Here is an 18,588-nt window from a genome sequence, read left to right as displayed (position 1 = left end):
GTGTAAGCATCTGAGTGGTCTACTTCTCTCCCACCTCATATTTGTTCATATAACAGATGTTATTATTTATACATTATATACTATGATATTCATGTTTACATTATCCTTTCCTAGAAACCTACTGAAATAACTTGGTATAGCCACAGCAAATGTTGCTGGGAAAGCTATTCTGGATCCAATTAAGATCTACGATTAAAAAGATGCTGTCTTCCACAAGCCTTTTACCTCAAGCCTTTAGAATCCTGCATAACTCATTGAAGTCACTTACCATTTACCTCCACTCAATTTTGTATAAACGGGACCCAAATATCTGTGGGAAAGTATCAGTTGCAAGATATTTGAGGGTCAGGAAGTGACAGAAAATTGTTCTCTCAGATGAGTATCACACCCTGGTTTGAGGCCAGCCAATGCTCTTCTTCTCTTTGCTCTACCTGTTGCACTTGGGTTTGGTTTGATTGTACTCATGTATAGTATGATCTGATTTAATTGAATGGCATGCTAACAAACATTTTTCACTGTACATCAATCTACGTGACAATAAGAAACCTTTACCAATTGTTTTTAAGAAATGCGCTCTCCCCACTCCCCCGGAGGACCAGCGGGAGGACCGCCCACCCGTCCCGGCATGCCTCGCGCCTGACCTTCCTCCCGTGGGGCAGCGTGGCGCCAGAGGCGGCGGCAGAAGGTCCAACAAGATGGCCGTCGATGCCGTTGAACAGCGCTGCCTCTCCACTCTCAGTCGTTCCCCGCAGCTCGCCGATGAACAGCACTCAACGCACGGGCCAGGTCCCGGGGTACACTACCCGCCCGCAAGCGGTGCACGCATCAGTAGGATTGATGAGCCCGAGCCCGCAAGCTGGCGGATCGCCAACTGGTCCGTGCATCCGCAGTTGTTGGAAGGGAATGGGGTGGGTGAGTAGGGGGAAAAAAATCCATTAAAAAAAAACGTGTTAAAAAACCCCTTGCTTCACAGATTAGACCTTTTAAAAAAAGCCGTTAAAAAAAGTGAACCTGAAAAAAAGACATTTTTTAAAAAACGTTAAAAAGACCCATCCGCTCAGAGATATTTCCATTTTTTTAAAAACGTTGAAAGACCCGTCCGTAGCTCGGGGGTGGGGGTCGGGACCCACCTGAGAGACGGCAGTGGTGGCAATGAGGGAGGGGGGAGGAGATGGGGGGATGGTGTGGGTGGGGGAGATGGGGGGGGGATGGAGTGGGGTGGGGAGATGGAGTGGAGAGGGAGATGGAGTGGGGGAGAGATGGAGTGAGGGGGAGATGGAGTGGGGGGGGAGATGGAGTGGGGGGGAGATGGAGTGGGGGGGAGATGGAGTGGGGGGGAGATGGAGTGGGGGGGAGATGGAGTGGGGGGGAGATGGAGTGGGGGGGGAGATGGAGTGGGGGGGAGATGGAGTGGGGGGGAGATGGAGTGGGGGGAGATGGAGTGAGGGGGGGAGATGGAGTGAGGGGGGAGATGGAGTGAGGGGGGAGATGGAGTGAGGGGGGAGATGGAGTGAGGGGGGAGATGGAGTGAGGGGGGAGATGGAGTGAGGGGGGAGATGGAGTGAGGGGGGAGATGGAGTGAGGGGGGAGATGGAGTGAGGGGGGAGATGGAGTGAGGGGGGGAGATGGAGTGAGGGGGGGAGATGGAGTGAGGGGGGGGTGGTGTGGGTGGGGGAGATGGGGGGGGATGGAGTGGGGTGGGGAGATGGAGTGGAGAGGGAGATGGAGTGGGGGAGAGATGGAGTGAGGGGGAGATGGAGTGGGGGGGGAGATGGAGTGGGGGGGAGATGGAGTGGGGGGGAGATGGAGTGGGGGGGAGATGGAGTGGGGGGGAGATGGAGTGGGGGGGAGATGGAGTGGGGGGGGAGATGGAGTGGGGGGGAGATGGAGTGGGGGGGAGATGGAGTGGGGGGAGATGGAGTGGGGGGGGGAGATGGAGTGAGGGGGGGAGATGGAGTGAGGGGGGAGATGGAGTGAGGGGGGAGATGGAGTGAGGGGGAGATGGAGTGAGGGGGGAGATGGAGTGAGGGGGGAGATGGAGTGAGGGGGGAGATGGAGTGAGGGGGGAGATGGAGTGAGGGGGGAGATGGAGTGAGGGGGGAGATGGAGTGAGGGGGGGAGATGGAGTGAGGGGGGGAGATGGAGTGAGGGGGGGAGATGGAGTGAGGGGGGGGTGGTGTGGGTGGGGGAGATGGGGGGGGATGGAGTGGGGTGGGGAGATGGAGTGGAGAGGGAGATGGAGTGGGGGAGAGATGGAGTGGGGGGGAGATGGAGTGAGGGGGAGATGGAGTGGGGGGGAGATGGAGTGGGGGGGAGATGGAGTGGGGGGAGATGGAGTGGGGGGAGATGGAGTGGGGGGGAGATGGAGTGGGGGGGAGATGGAGTGGGGGGGGGAGATGGAGTGGGGGGGAGATGGAGTGGGGGGGAGATGGAGTGGGGGGGAGATGGAGTGGGGGGGGAGACGGAGTGGGGGGGAGATGGAGTGAGGGGGGGAGATGGAGTGAGGGGGGAGATGGAGTGAGGGGGGAGATGGAGTGAGGGGGAGATGGAGTGAGGGGGAGATGGAGTGAGGGGGGAGATGGAGTGAGGGGGGAGATGGAGGGAGATGGAGTGAGGGGGAGATGGAGTGAGGGGGGAGATGGAGTGAGGGGGGGGAGATGGAGTGAGGGGGGGAGATGGAGTGAGGGGGGGAGATGGAGTGAGGGGGGGAGATGGAGTGAGGGGGGGAGATGGAGTGAGGGGGGGAGATGGAGTGAGGGGGGGAGATGGAGTGAGGGGGGGAGATGGAGTGAGGGGGGGAGATGGAGTGAGGGGGGGAGATGGAGTGAGGGGGGGAGATGGAGTGAGGGGGGGAGATGGAGTGAGGGGGGGAGATGGAGTGAGGGGGGGAGATGGAGTGAGGGGGGAGATGGAGTGAGGGGGGAGATGGAGTGAAGGGGGGAGATGGAGTGAGGGGGAGGGAGATGGAGTGAGGGGGAGGAGATGGAGTGAGGGGGGGAGATGGAGTGAGGGGGGGAGATGGAGTGAGGGGGGAGATGGAGTGAGGGGGGAGATGGAGTGAGGGGGAGATGGAGTGAGGGGGGGAGATGGAGTGAGGGGGGAGATGGAGTGAGGGGGGGAGATGGAGTGAGGGGGGGAGATGGAGTGAGGGGGGGAGATGGAGTGAGGGGGGGAGATGGAGTGAGGGGGGGAGATGGAGTGGGGGGGAGATGGAGTGAGGGGGGAGATGGAGTGAGGGGGGAGATGGAGTGAGGGGGGGAGATGGAGTGAGGGGGGGAGATGGAGTGAGGGGGGAGATGGAGTGACGGGGGAGATGGAGTGAGGGGGGAGATGGAGTGAGGGGGGAGATGGAGTGAGGGGGGAGATGGAGTGAGGGGGGCGATGGAGTGAGTGGGGGAGATGGAGTGAGGAGGGGAGATGGAGCGGGGGGGGAGGGAGCGGGGGGGGAGATGGAGCGGGGGGGAGATGGAGCGGGGGGGAGATGGAGCGGGGGGGGAGATGGAGCGGGGGGGAGATGGAGCGGGGGGGAGATGGAGCGGGGGGGAGATGGAGCGGGGGGGAGATGGAGCGGGGGGGAGATGGAGCGGGGGGGAGATGGAGCGGGGGGGAGATGGAGCGGGGGGGGAGATGGAGCGGGGGGGGAGATGGAGCGGGGGGGGAGATGGAGCGGGGGGGGAGATGGAACGGGGGGGAGATGGAGCGGTGGGGAGATGGAGCGGGGGGGTAGATGGAGCGGTGGGGAGATGGAGCGGGGGGGTAGATGGAGCGGGGGAGAGATGGAGCGGGTGGGAGATGGAGCGGGTGGGAGATGGAGCGGGGGGGAGATGGAACGGGGGGGAGATGGAATGGGGGGGAGATGGAACGGGGGGGAGATGGAGTGGGGGGGGGAGATGGAGTGGGGGGGGAGATGGAGTGGGGGGGGAGATGGAGTGGGGGGGGAGATGGAGTGGGGGGGGAGATGGAGTGGGGGGGGAGATGGAGTGGGGGGGAGATGGAGTGGGGGGGGAGATGGAGTGGGGGGGGAGATGGAGTGGGGGGGAGATGGAGTGGGGGGGAGATGGAGTGAGGGGGGGAGATGGAGTGAGGGGGGGAGATGGAGTGAGGGGGGGAGATGGAGTGAGGAGGGGAGATGGAGTGAGGGGGGAGATGGAGTGAGGGGGGAGATGGAGTGAGGGGGGAGATGGAGTGAGGGGGGGAGATGGAGTGAGGGGAGAGATGGAGTGAGGGGAGGAGATGGAGTGAGGGGGGAGATGGAGTGAGGGGGGGAGATGGAGGGAGATGGAGTGAGGGGGGAGATGGAGTGAGGGGGGGAGATGGAGTGAGGGGGGGAGATGGAGTGAGGGGGGGAGATGGAGTGAGGGGGGGAGATGGAGTGAGGGGGGGAGATGGAGTGAGGGGGGAGATGGAGTGAAGGGTGGAGATGGAGTGAGGGGGAGGGAGATGGAGTGAGGGGGAGGGAGATGGAGTGAGGGGGAGGAGATGGAGTGAGGGGGAGGAGATGGAGTGAGGGGGGGAGATGGAGCGGGGGGGAGATGGAGCGGGGGAGATGGAGCGGGGGGAGATGGAGCGGGGGGAGATGGAGCGGGGGAGAGATGGAGCGGGGGGGAGATGGAGCGGGGGGGAGATGGAGCGGGGGGGAGATGGAGCGGGGGGGAGGTGGGAGCGGGGGGAGATGGGAGCGGGGGGGAGATGGAGCGGGGGGGAGATGGAGCGGGGGGAGATGGACTGGGGGAGATGGAATGGGGGGGGAGATGGAGTGGGGGGGAGATGGAGTGGGGGGGAGATGGAGTGGGGGGGAGATGGAGTGGGGGGGAGATGGAGTGGGGGGGAGATGGAGTGGGGGAGGATGGAGTGGGGTGGGGAGATGGAGTGGGGGGGAGATGGAGTGGGGGAGAGATGGAGTGGGGGGAGATGGAGTGGGGGGGAGATGGAGTGGGGGGAGATGGAGTGGGGGGGAGATGGAGTGGGGGGGAGATGGAGTGGGGGGGAGATGGAGTGGGGGGGAGATGGAGTGGGGGGGGAGATGGAGTGGGGGGGGAGATGGAGTGGGGGGGGAGATGGAGTGGGGGGGGAGATGGAGTGGGGGGGGGAGATGGAGTGGGGGGGGAGATGGAGTGGGGGGGGGGATGGAGTGGGGGGGGAGATGGAATGGGGGGGGGAGATGGAGTGGGGGGGGAGATGGAGTGGGGGGGGAGATGGAGTGGGGGGGGAGATGGAGTGGGGGGGGAGATGGAGTGGGGGGGGAGATGGAATGGGGGGGGAGATGGAGTGGGGGGGGAGATGGAATGGGTGAACTCCAGCGGGTGCTAAGTTGGGGGAGGGTTGCCATGTTGTCTTCAGCTCTGGCTCGTGCGCGGTTGGCGGAGGGTTGCCATTTTGTGTTCAGCCCCGACCACACGCTCGATGCCCGATTGGTCCAGGTCCCACGTGGGGGAGTGCCGGCGCTCCCCGCTCTGATTGGTCGCCGGAGCGTCCTGGGAGTGGGGGAGAGTGGAGGGGGAGTGGAGGCTACTAGACCATTGCAGGAGAGGTTTTGGGGAGTTTTAAGGGGGGTTGGAGTGAGTGAGTGAGTGAGTGGGTGGGGGGAAGGAGGGAAAGAGGGGAGGAGGGGGGATGAGGGGATGGAGTGGGTGTGCAGGGGGGGGGAGGCGTGGATAAGGGGGGTTGAGGGGGATGGAGTGGGTGAGTGTGCTAGACCAATGCAGGAGGCTTTGGGTCGACGGCTCGCTCTGGCTGCAGCCCTGGCAGCACGGGGCCAAGGTGAGTGGCTCTCTCTCCCCTTCCCTGTCCCCCCTCGCCCACCCACAACCCTGGTGGACACTCCGCGGCCAGCTACGGGCTTCGTCAGTTGGAGAGGATTGTCGGGCCCGCAGGATAGTCTGTTGGGGGAGGGTTGCCATGTTGTCTTCAGCTCCGGCTCGTGCACGGTTGGGGGAGGGTTGCTATTTTGGGTTGCCCCAGGAGAGGCCCGCAGGAGAAATTTGGACCCATCGGGTCCACCTCAGTCTATATTTACTAATCCTTGGTTTTACTGCAAGAAAAAAACCAAGAGGCATCAGTTTGATTCGTGCTAAACCGACATGGTTAAGTTAGGAAGATCATTTGCAAGGCTGATCTTCCAAAATGCTAGGTCAAATTTACCTAGCTACACAATTCTTACACAATCCTGCTAACCAGTGGTTTGCATTTTGCAGTGTAGCCTCTGTATTTCTGTTCATGAAGTCTTCTGCAGATAGTGGTCATTGACAAATCGACACCTGAAGAGTGTTTCTGATCTGTCAGACAGGTGTTTGGGGATTTTTCTTTATTATAGAGAGAATTCTTCTGTCATCAGCTGTGGAGGTCTTCTTGGTCTGCCAGTCCCTTTGCGATTAGTAAGCTCACCAGTGCTCTCTTTCTTCTTAATGATGTTCCAAACAGTTGATTTTGGTAAGCCTAAGGTTTGGCTGAGGTCTCCAAGTTTTATTCTTATTTCTCAGTCTCGTAATGGCTTCTTTGGCTTTCATTGGCACAACTTAGGTACTCATGTTGATAAACAGCAATAAAGGTTTCCATAGGCGATAGAAAGACTGAAGGAAAGATTCGGTGCTGAGAGCTCTCTTGTACCTGCATTAAGGAGGCAAGTAAACACACCTGAGCAATTACAAATACCTGTGAAGCCATGTGTCCCAAACATTATGGTGCCCTGAAATGGGGGGATGATGTACAAACACAGCTGTAATTTCTATCAAAATGTATAAAAATGGCCTTTAATAAAATCTGACCATGTGCACTTTAACCACATGTGATTTTTTTTCTATTACAAATCTCAAATTGTGGAGTACAGAGGGAAATAAATACATGATGGGCACTGTAGCACAGAAACATCATATCTCATCATCAGCAAACCACCACCTGCAGTGCATTACTTCCTTGGTAAAACATTAATATACAGAACTGTCTGATTCAGTTTCGCCGGCAAGTCATTTGGAACTGTAAATTGTAATAAACTCTATATCAAATTATTTGTGATTAAGATAATTTTGACCGCCTAAAAATAATGGGCTGATTAGCCTTCTCAGTGCCCCTTTTCTTAAATCCTAGAACCACTTGCACCTAATTCAAGGAAACAACAACTTACAAAACTAGATATGATCATACAATTCTATGTTTAGGTTTATTATTCTCACGTGTACCGAGGTACCGTTTGTTTTGCATGTTTTCTAATCAGATCACAGATAATACTATCCATAAATATAATCAGGTCAAGCTCAATTACAATAGGTAGAGGAAAGGGGAAGATACAGAATGCAGAATATCGTTATCAGCAGTGTAGCACATCAAAAAATGTAATTAGAACATTTAGAAATGGTTCTATACTTGCAGGTAGGAAAGAGATTTAAATGAATAGTGCAATTATTTCTGATGATAATAGATCATTCTCTTGGAAGAGCATGCAAAGAATCACCATGCTCAACCAGCATCTTGGCTGAAAAAACTGCTGCTAATCATCCAATCTATGAAATGCCATATAGAGAACAACCTACCCTGCAGCATTCTGCTTCAGTCGCTCATCAATATCACCAAGAGCTTGATGCAGTTCCAAATCCCCAGGTTTGCAATCCAACATGTAGCCTGAACAGGAATAATCCAAATGGTAATCTCCTTCCCCAGCCATGACCAAAATCTAAAAATAACAGTTTACAGAAATGATTTAACAAACACTGATCAAAGAAAAGAAATTCATTGACATAAAATTCAAATAGAAAATTTCTAAAATCAGCATGGAAATTTTTAGTAAAACAGAGGATCTGTAGGCAAAGATCTAGTGTTAATGTTTCAAGTTAATGATCAACCAACGTACCAGATATGTTTAAACATATAGCTGGGTTCAGACAAAAGGCAATTGTTTAGTGCGGAAAAGTATTAGAGGTAAGGAAAATGCAGCATTGCTTTGTGGCCCAAGAAAATACTGTAAAAGAAAAGAAGTCGGCAACATTCTTCAAATAGGAAGACAGAATTCACTTGCTGGAAAATTCACTTCTTTAAAACACATGGATGCTGAGCAAAATGGGTGTAGATTTGGCTTCATAGTGGTGAAGGAAGGTTGTTTTTTGGACTGGAGGACTGTGATCAGTGGTGATCTGAACAATCTCCCCTGGGCCTATTTCCGTGCTGTGTGACACTGTGATCTCCACTCTTTCAGATACTTCGTTTGTTCTCTCTTTTTCTCCCCCTTATCTTCAACTTCAAACATCTATTGACTCCCAATTATTTCTAGTTCTAGTCACTATATTCCTGATCCGTGTCAGCTTTGACCCAGTCCCGCATGGCCACAGGAATGCGATGTGCAGGTCGAACAATATGTCTCACATCCAGGTCCAGTGTCATTGAATAGGTCACTGGCAGCTTTCCAAGCACGTCGGTAAAGAGATCGCTAAACTCCATTAGAATTTGGTGTGGTGTCTCATCTTGAACCGGGGTCAGCTGGTGTACATCCTTGCTGAACAAGGCCAGCCCCATTTCCTGGCATGCACCAAGTCCTAACAGCAGCACAGCACCTTCCTGAACAACATAAAATGGAAGTGTGTATAACTGTCCCTTTAGGTGGCACTGCAACTGTACCATTCCAATCGGTTTGATTTTGGTGCCTCCATACAAAATTAAGGTGGTGGCTTTATTGCATGATTTTAATTGTCCACCATCCCACAGACGCATAAAGGACTTACTCGACATCACGTTGCATTTAGCACCAGTGCCTACCTTCATTTCTACCGAAACACCATTATCTTACATGGTGACCATAGCTTCGTCGTTTCTTACCCTCTGTGCATCACACAAATCCATTTACAGTGTGATCCCATCAACACCGACCGTCTCATAGCACAGCTGTCGGTTTGATCTGATTGCAACTGGTGAGCAAGCTGTTTGGGTTTCTCCCTGTGATATGTCTGTTGTGTGGATTCGCAGCATCTCCTGAAGTGATTGCGTTTCCTACAAGCATAACACTGCTGACCAAAAGCTGGACACTTTTCCCTTTGAGCCGCATGGCTGCCTCCACAAATGCTGCAGACAGTAATAAACATTGTCCCAGCCTTTTCCAAGTGGATTTTCTTTGTTATCTCAGGCTTACGTTCGCCCCGGAACCCAGCCTGAACAGCAGCAACACTCATGGTAGATCGCTGCACAATAGTTAGTGTTTCAGTATGCTATTCCGTCATCTCATGAACTTGACAGACAGAAATAGCCTTAACTGATGTCAAGTCAGTCAGTCAGAAGTACCTTCCTTAGTTTATCGTGACAAATGGCACATACCAGTCTATCTTTGATAAGTTCGTCACAGAGCCCTCCAAACTTGCAGCTCCTTGCTAGTAATTTTAAAGCATTAACATACGCTTCAATAGTCTCACCCGCCTTCTGATTCCGGGTGTTGAATTTGTGCCGCTCCAAGGTGAGATTAACTTGAGGGCTACATAACTCACGAAATTTCCTCTTGAGACGCTGAGGATCATCTTTCGATTCAGCAGGGGTGACAACCTCTTCTCCGCCACCCGGAGCAGGCTGTCTCACCTCCTCCGCATACACAAACAACCTTGCGCGTTCGATGGCATCCTGTTCCGCCAGGTTAAGAATATAAGCTTGAGTGCGGGGTGTCTTTTCGGAGTGTGCGGCTGCAATGAAAATGTCATATGCTTCCTCGAAGATGCGCCATCTTTCGCCGATGTTGCTGTCGAAGATGAGTGGGTCCGGCTTCTGGAATGCATTAGCCATGATTGTTAGGCAAACAAACTTTCCGATCCCTCTTGCAGAGAAGGGAGTGAAAAATTCACTAATCTCAAGCCGATGAAATTGCGGATCAATACTGCTAAACCATGTATGAAGTTGCGTGAATAACGACAAGTAGTTAAACTTCATTATGTGCTTTATTGACCACGAGGCTGTGGAACAAAGACAAAACCTGTGCATTCCATTAGAACACTCCCCAGAGTCTGCCCGCATCTCCCTAGCACACATGTGCTGGAGAAGACATTCCAGGGTTAGTCCAAGGGATTGTGGATCCTTAAAGACTAGATTTACTCATATTTGGAAAGGCATGGAATGCTCAGATGGCATTGTGCGAGGGAGGCCCCTGTCTTATAAATTTGATTGAGTGTTTTAAAAAAGTGCCAATAACAATTCATGATAAGGCAGTCCATGTTGTTTACATGGATTTATTTGACAAGGATCTCTCATGGTTGGCTGGTTGAGAAGATTAATGTAACATGGGATCCATGGTGTGTTGGCAAATTGGATCCAAAATTGACATGGTCATAGAAGACAGCGGGTGATGGTGGAGGTGCATTTTTCAGACTTGAATTGAATTGAATAAATATTATTAGCCAAGTATGTATACATACAAGGAATTTGCCTTGGTGCTTTGCTCGCAAGTAACAACACGATATACAGAAAACAATTAAGAATAAAACATTATAATTTAACATGTGAAGAATGAAATAAAATACCAGAACAAAAGAAGGCTACAGACTTTTGGTTGGTGAGTAGGGCTACTGCTCATGGAAAAAAAAGCTGTTTTTAGGTCTGGCTGTGGAGGCTTTGACAGTCCGGAGTCGCCTTCCAGAGGGAAACGCTTCAAAGAGTTTGTGGCTAGGGTCAGAGGGGTCAGAAATGATCTTACCCGCTCGTTTCCTGGCCCTTGCAGTGTACAGTTCGTCGATGGGGGGGGAAGGTTGCAGCCAACAACATTCTCGGCTGATCGAACGATGCGCTGCAGCCTCCGGATGTCGTGCGTGGTGGCTAAGCCAAACCAGACCATGATGGAGAAGGTGAGGACAGACTCTATGATGGCACTATAAAACTAGACTATCATTGCCTGTGGCAGATTGTGTTTTCTCAGCTGCCACAGGAAGTGCATCCTCGGTTGGGCCTTTTTGACTGTGCCCTCGCTTGTCCACTTTTTCATTGTTCTGACCACAAGCATAGCAGATTTTAGTTTCTGCCTGTAGGTCAGAATAAGGTGAACTAAACAATGATCAGAGTTCCACAGCCGCATGGAGAGCCCAGCGATATGCGTTTAGATTTATTTTAGATTTAGATTTAGATATACAGCGCGGAAACAGGCCCTTCGGCCCACCGGAGCCGCGCCGCCCAGAGATCCCCGCAAATTAACACTATCCTACACACACTAGGGACAGTTTTTACATTTGCCCAGCCAACTAACCTACATACCTGTACGTCTTTGGAGTGTGGGAGGAAACCGAAAATCTCGGAGAAAACCCACGCAGGTCACGGGGAGAACGTACAAACTCCGTACAGACGGCGCCCGTAGTCAAGATTGAACCTGAATCTCCGGCGCTGCATTCGCTGTAAGGCAACAACTCTACCGTGCGCCACCGTGCCGCTTTCTTAAATGTAATGTAACAATGGTCAAGTGCTCTCTCCTCTCTGGTGGGGCAAGTAACGTGATGTCTGTATTTTGGAAGCTCTCGGCTGAGGTTAACCTTGTTAAAGACAACGACCATGGAGTCACTCTCTCCTAGACAATAGACAATAGACAATAGGTGCAGGAGTAGGCCATTTGGCCCTTCGAGCCAGCACCGCCATTCAATGTGATCATAGCTGATCATTCTCAATCTTCCTGCCTTCTCCCCATACCCCCTGACTCTGCTATTCTTAAGAGCTCTATCTAGCTCTCTCTTGAACAATGATCATAGAGTCCCAGAGCCGCAAGGGGAGTAGAGCGATATGTGTTCTTGATTGTAGTATAACAATGATCGTATTGAGGTCTGTAAACAGTATTGTTCCACAACTCCCCCTCCCATTCCCAATCTGACATTTCTGTCCTGGGCCTCCTCCATTGTCACAGTGAGGCCCAGTGCAAATTGGAGGAACACCACCTCATATTTTGCTTGGGTAGTTTATACCCCAGGGGTACAAACATTGACTTCTCTAACTTCAAATAGTCCCTGCTTTCCCATTCTATCCCCTCTCCTTCCCAGTTCTCCCACTAGTCCTGTCTCCAACTACATTCTATCTTTGTCCCACCCCCCCCCCCCCCCCCCCCCCCCCCCGACATCAGTCTGAAGAAAGGTCTCGACCTGAAACGTCTCCCATTCCTTCTCTCCCGAGATGCTGCTTGACCCGGTGAGTTACTCGAGCATTTTGTGTCGACCTTGTTCTACAAGGACTGGGACCACCGTTGTTTGTGATATACTACAATACCAATACTACAAAAAATGGGAGGTGGAGATGTGGATAGCGAGGAGGGTTGTCAAGGAATAGAGTATGATGTTAATCAGTTGGAAATATAGGTGGAGAAATGTCAGATGAAGTGTCATCTAGACAGTGCTACAGTTTGGGAGATCAAATACAAAACAAAAGAATACAGTACATGGCAGGACTCTTTGGCACATTGATATAAAGAGAATATGGGGGTCACTGAAAGTGGCAGCACAAGTTCATCAGGTTCACTGATGGGAGACTGAAACTGGGGCATCTTTTTTCAGCAGTCAAAAAACATTGGTTCGGCCACATTTGAAGTATAACAGGTATAACAGGTATAACAGAGCTTTATTTGTCGTTCGGTACCGAAGTACCGAACGAAACTACATAGCAGTCATAGAAAAAAAAAAGAACACAAGACACATAACCCCAACACAAACGTCCATCACAGTGACTCCAAACACCCCCTCACTGTGATGGAGGCAACAAAACTTCCCCTCTCTTCCCCACGCCCACGGACAGACAGCTCGTCCCCGACCGACCCGCACAGTCCCCGCACCGGGCGCTGAAACGTCTCGCGGCCGAACCGGGCGATGAAAGGCCCGCGACCAAGCCTTGCGCAGCTAAGTCCCGCAGCCGAGCCGCACCAGCGGTGAAAAGTCCCGCAGCCGAGCCGCACCGGGCGGTGTTAAGTCCCGCAGCCGAGCCGCACCAGCGGTGAAAAGTCCCGCAGCCGAGCTGCACCGGGCGGTGTTAAGCCCCGCAGCCGAGCTGCACCGGGCGGTGTTAAGCCCCGCAGCCGAGCTGCACCGGGCGGTGTTAAGCCCCGCAGCCGAGCTGCACCGGGCGGTGTAAAGTAAAGTCCCGCAGCCGAGTTGCACCGGGCGGTGTTAAGCCCCGCAGCCGAGCTGCACCGGGCGGTGTTAAGCCCCGCAGCCGAGCTGCACCGGGCGATGTAAAGTAAAGTCCCGCAGCCGAGTTGCACCGGGCGGTGTTAAGCCCCGCAGCCGAGCTGCACCGGGCGATGTAAGTCCAGCGGCCGAGCCGCACCGGGGGATGTTAGGCCCCGCAGCCGAGCCGCACCCCGCGCCGTGAGGAAGAGAAAAGTTCCCCACACCCACCCACCCACACCCACCCCCCACACACCACCACCCCCTCCCACACATACACAACCAAAAAAATATATATAAAAATCATCCCAACACCGACACTCAACAAAAAAAGACGGACAGACTGCTAGTCAGCCGCTGCCGTTAGGTTCGGCATGCCATGCTCCAGGAAGAATGTTGTGATCCTGTTGAGATGATGGCGCAAAGGTTCACTACTTCTTCTATGATAATCTTCAACATTGGTGCTCTGCAAGGATACGTTCTCAGCCCCCTTCATTATACCTTGTACACCCACGCCTGTGCAGCCATGTACAAATCTGATTCAATTTACAAATTTAGCGATAGAACCGCTAGCTGAACTAATTAGAACTGACCCAGATATCAAGGGTTTTAAAGTCAATCAGGAAGAATTTAAGATTAACTTATTTGCAGATGATGTTTTGATATACTTAACAAAACCATTAGATTCGTTGCGCAAATTAGATTAGAAGAATATGGAAAAATATCAGGTTATAAAATAAATTGGGATAAAAGTGAAATTTTACCCCTTACTAAAGGAGATTATACTCAATGTCGATTCCTAATCCAATTTAGATGGCCATTAATTGGTATAAAGTATTTAGGTATAAGAATTGATAATGATATGAAGAACTTATATAAATTAAATTATTTATTAATACTAAGAAAAATAAAAGAAGACCTTGATAAATGGATGACATTACCAATAACCCAAGATTTTTGTTAATAGGAAGAGTTAATGCCGTTAAAATTAATATATTTCCGAAGTTACAATATTTATTCCAAACATTACCAATACAAGTACCACAGAAGTTTTTTCAAGAGTTAAACAAATATGTGCGGAAATTTCTCTGGAAAGGTAAGATGTCAAGAATATCGTTGGAAAAATTGACATGGAAGTTTGATTCAGGAGGATTACAACTCCCGAACTTTAAGAATTATTATAAAGCAAACCAACTTAGATTTATTGCATCTCTTTTTGAAGAAAAAAACCCAGCAAGGACAAGAATAGAACTAGACAAAATAGGAGAAAATATACCAGAAGACTTTATATATAAATGGGAACCTAAATTGATACGGGGACTGAAAGAATCTCCATTATTAAAACACCTGATCGGATTATGGAATAAGGTAAATTTTGAGGATGAAACAAAAAAATCTTTATTAGCAAAGACTACTTTGATTCAAAATAGATTGATACCTTTTACAATGGATAACCAGCTTCTATATAGGTGGCATCAAAAAGGGATTAGATATATAGGTGATTGCTTTGAAAAAGGTATATTGATGTCATTTGAACAATTGAAAAATAAATATCATATATCAAATAATTCTCTTTTCTGTTACTTTCAATTAAGAGCTTATTTAAAAGATAAACTGGGTCAAACAATGTTATTGCCGAAATCTAAGGAAATTGAAAACCTAATTCAAAAAGGACAAATTAAAAAATTTACTTCTATTATATATAATCTAATTCAAAAAAAGCCCCCTAAACAAGGAATTCATATATCAAGGCGAAAATGGGAAACGGATTTGAATATTAATATTGATGGAACAAATTGGTCAAAACTATGCCTTGACAGTATGAAAAATACAATAAATGTTCGGTTTAGACTAGTACAATATAACTTTCTGCATCAATTATATATCACACCTCAAAAATTAAAGAGAATAAATTCAAGTTTATCTGACCAATGTTTTCGGTGCAATCAAGAAATTGGTACTTTTTTTCATTCTACTTGGTCCTGTTCAAAAATACAACCTTTTTGGACAAACTTAAGAAATTTTCTAGAACAGATTATCGGAATACAACTTCCATACAACCCAAGATTTTTGTTATTGGGTGATGTTGAAGGAATAAGACCACAACTTAAAATGAATAAATATCAGAAAGAATTTATAAAAATTGCATTAGCAGTAGCCAAAAAAACTATCGCAGTTACTTGGAAATCAGATTCCTATTTAAGTATGGACCTTTGGAATAATGACATTTCTAACTGTATCCCACTTGAAAAAATTATTTATAATTTAAGGAACAAATATGATACTTTTTAAAATATCTGGCGTCCTTATTTACAAAAGATGGGCCTATATATATAGAAGAATTGTTCATATTCTCAATGGTCCTTTTGGGAGAGATGTACATATATATACAGTTTATTCTGTTTGGAATTCCATGGGGCGTGTGCAGGACCCCCAACACCCAGGCAATCTTTAATCTTTCTTTCTTTTCTTCTTTTTCTTATTTGGGGTTAGTATAAGGGGGAGTGGGGGGAAGGGTGGGAGGGCTTGTTTTCTAAAAAGTTCTGTAAAAATAAAAATTAATTAATTAATTAATTAATTAATTAAAAGAAATTACAAATTTGCAGACAATACCACCATTGTGGGCCGAATATCAAATAATGATGAGACGGAGTACAGGAAGAAGATTGAGAACCTCATGACCTGGCGTCGAGACAACAACCTTTCTCTCAATGTCAGCAAGATGAGGGAGATATTGATCGGCTTCAGGAAGCCTCGACACATACCCGGTTTGCATTGACAGTGCTGAAGTAGAGACGGTTAAACATTTCAAATTTCTGGAGTAAATATCACCAACAGCTTCTCGTGGACCACCAATATTGAAGCAATGGCCAAGAAAGCACACCAACGACTCTACTTCCCAAGAAGGCTTAGGAAGTTCAGCATGTCCCCAATAACCCTCACCGACTTCTACAGATGCGCCGTAGAAAGCATCCAAGATCACAAGAAATTACAGAGAATTGTGGATGCAGCCCAGACCATCCATTGAGGTCCATCCATTGACTAACATCCATTGATTCCATTTACACCTCACGCTGCCTTGGCAAGGTCACCAGTAGAATCAAGGATAAGTCGCACCTTGTCCACCATTGAGCAAAAGGAATAGAAGTGCGAAAACGCACACCTCCAGATTAAGGGACAGTTTCTTCCCAGCTGTTATCAGGCAACTGAACAGTCCTACCAACAACTAGAGAGCAGTCCTAAACTATTATCTACCTCATTTGGAGACCCTCAGACTATTTTCGATCAGATTTTACTGGCCTTATCTTGCACTAAACATTATTCATGTTAATCCCTTTATCATGTATCTGTACACTTTGGATGGCTCGATTGTAATCATGTATTGTCTTTCCGCTGACTGCTTTGCACGCAACAAAAGCTTTTCACTGTACCTTGGTACACATGACAATAAACTAAACTTAAATTCAATGTTGTCTGAATTCGAGAACATTAGCGGCAAGGAGAGGGTTGGGCAAATTTGGAGCCACAAACAAACTACTGGAAGAACTCAGCAGGTTGAGCAGCATCTGTAGGATAATATTGACAGTGGAGAGGGGAGATAGCCAGTATAAAGAGGATGGAGAAGGGGGGTTGGCGAAATAGGAGCTAGAGGTCATTTGTGGACCGAGGACGGTGAACAATGGCAGGCAAGATGCATCTAGGTAGGAAGAGGGAGGAATGCAGTACAGAGAGGCATTTGTGTGTTAGATTGAGGCTGTATCACTTTAAAAAAAAGTAACAGATGAGGACAGGTAGGAGGAGGGGTGGGTGAAGGTGGAGACAGCAGCTGGAGGGTGATCAGCAGGAACATAAAGTGTAAGAAAATAATTGCAGATGCTGGTACAAATCGAAGGTATTTATTCACAAAATGCTGGAGTAACTCAGCAGGTCAGGCAGCATCTCAGGAGAGAAGGAATGGGTGACGTTTCGGGTCGAGACCCTTCTTCAGTCTGAAGAAGGGTCTCGCCCCGAAACGTCGCCCATGTAGTAACTCAGCAGGTCAGGCAGCATCTCAGGAGAGAAGGAATGGGCGACGTTTCGGGGCGAGACCCTTCTTCAGACTGAAGAAGGATCTCGACCCGAAACATCGCCCATTCCTTCTCTCCTGAGATGCTGCCTGACCTGCTGAGTTACTCCAGTATTTTGTGAATAATTCCTTCGAGCAGGAACATAAAGGCCACTAGTACTGGAATGTGTTAAATAATGAAGGTGATAATGGAAACTATTATGAATGGCAGATGGAACCAGAATGAGATAGAGAAGTGGGGGTGGGAATAGGTTGGGGGAATAGACTATGGGTGAAATGTGCATCTAGGGAGGAAGAGGAGAACAAAAATGGTTGATAGGGTGTTGGCGGGGAGCTATATAAAGAAGATAAAAATGGGATGACTAGATGAGGATCGGAAGGACAGGGAGGGGGCAGGAAACACAACAGAGAGGGTTACCTAAAATGGACAATCCAATCAACATACCATTTGGTTGTAGACTACACTGGTGGAATAAGCACATGCTGGTATTGAGTATCATAGTCAACTCTTTCCTTCAAAATAGAATCATAGAGAATACAGCACAGCCTTCTGTCCGCCTTGCCCTACAAACATTGTTTGTACAATTTGAATTGTAATTGTAATTGAACTGCACAATTTGAACCTCACTATATTTGTGCATTTGACAATAAAGTTGACTTGGCTGAATGTTGACCATCAAGTACCCATTAACATTAATCCTTTTTATAAATTCTTCACACTTTCCTAAGATTTCAATTACTAATCTGCACACCAGAGGCAATTTACAGCGCCCGATTAACAGACCAATCTGCATTACTTGGAGACACATGGAATATTTTGTCACAGGGAGAACATGGAAACTCCATCAAGACAGCACTGGACGATGCTACCCGAGTCACTAGAGCTGTGAGAAAGCAACTCTACCAGTTTCAATTTCACTCGCCACTGCCTGCCATTCTGAAAAGGACCCATTTATTCCTACTCTTTGCTTCCTGTCTGCCAACCAATTCTCTATCCATGTCAATACCCTACCCACAATACCATGTGCTCTAATTTTGCCCACCAATGTCCTGTGTGGGACCTTATCAAAGGCTTTCTGAAAGTCCAGATACACTACATCCACTGGCTCTCCTTCATCCATTTTACGAGGCACATCCTCAAAAAATTCCAGAAGATCAGTCAAGCAGGATTTCCCCTTCATAGATCCATGCTGACTTGGACCAATCCTTTTACTGCTATCCAAATGCGCCGTTATTACCTCTTTAATAATTGACTCCAGCATCTTCCCCATCACCGATGTCAGGCTAACTGGTCTATAATTCCCCGTTTTCTCTCTTGCTCCTTTCTTGAAAAGTGGGATAACATTAGCTGCCCTCCAATCCACAGGAACTGATCCTGAATCTATAGATCATTGGAAAATGATCACCAATGCGTCCACAATTTCTAGCGCCTCC

At 49.3% G+C, this 18,588-nt stretch overlaps 1 protein-coding gene across 6 annotated transcripts in view; it reads right to left on the bottom strand.

Moving 5' to 3' along the window:
* Positions 1-18,588, bottom strand: part of kiaa0825 (KIAA0825 ortholog) — a 269,652-nt gene that overhangs the window by 239,892 nt on the left and 11,172 nt on the right. For 5 of the 6 annotated variants that reach the window (XR_013547071.1, XM_078396492.1, XM_078396491.1 and 2 more), the window contains one exon: positions 7,527-7,666. Coding sequence is in view for 4 of the 6 variants with exons in the window: in XM_078396492.1 (XP_078252618.1) it covers positions 7,527-7,657 (131 nt within the window). In the remaining 2 variants the exon portion in view is untranslated. Of the gene's footprint in view, positions 1-552; positions 966-7,526; positions 7,667-18,588 lie in introns of those variants that run through there. The other variant, XM_078396496.1, reaches the window with a different exon arrangement.

This window comes from Rhinoraja longicauda, chromosome 3 (genome assembly GCF_053455715.1).
Source record: "Rhinoraja longicauda isolate Sanriku21f chromosome 3, sRhiLon1.1, whole genome shotgun sequence".
Classification (NCBI taxonomy): Eukaryota; Metazoa; Chordata; class Chondrichthyes; order Rajiformes; family Arhynchobatidae; genus Rhinoraja; species Rhinoraja longicauda.
Note: the sequence above shows the minus strand (reverse complement) of the source record. Positions and strands in the feature narration are given on the sequence as shown.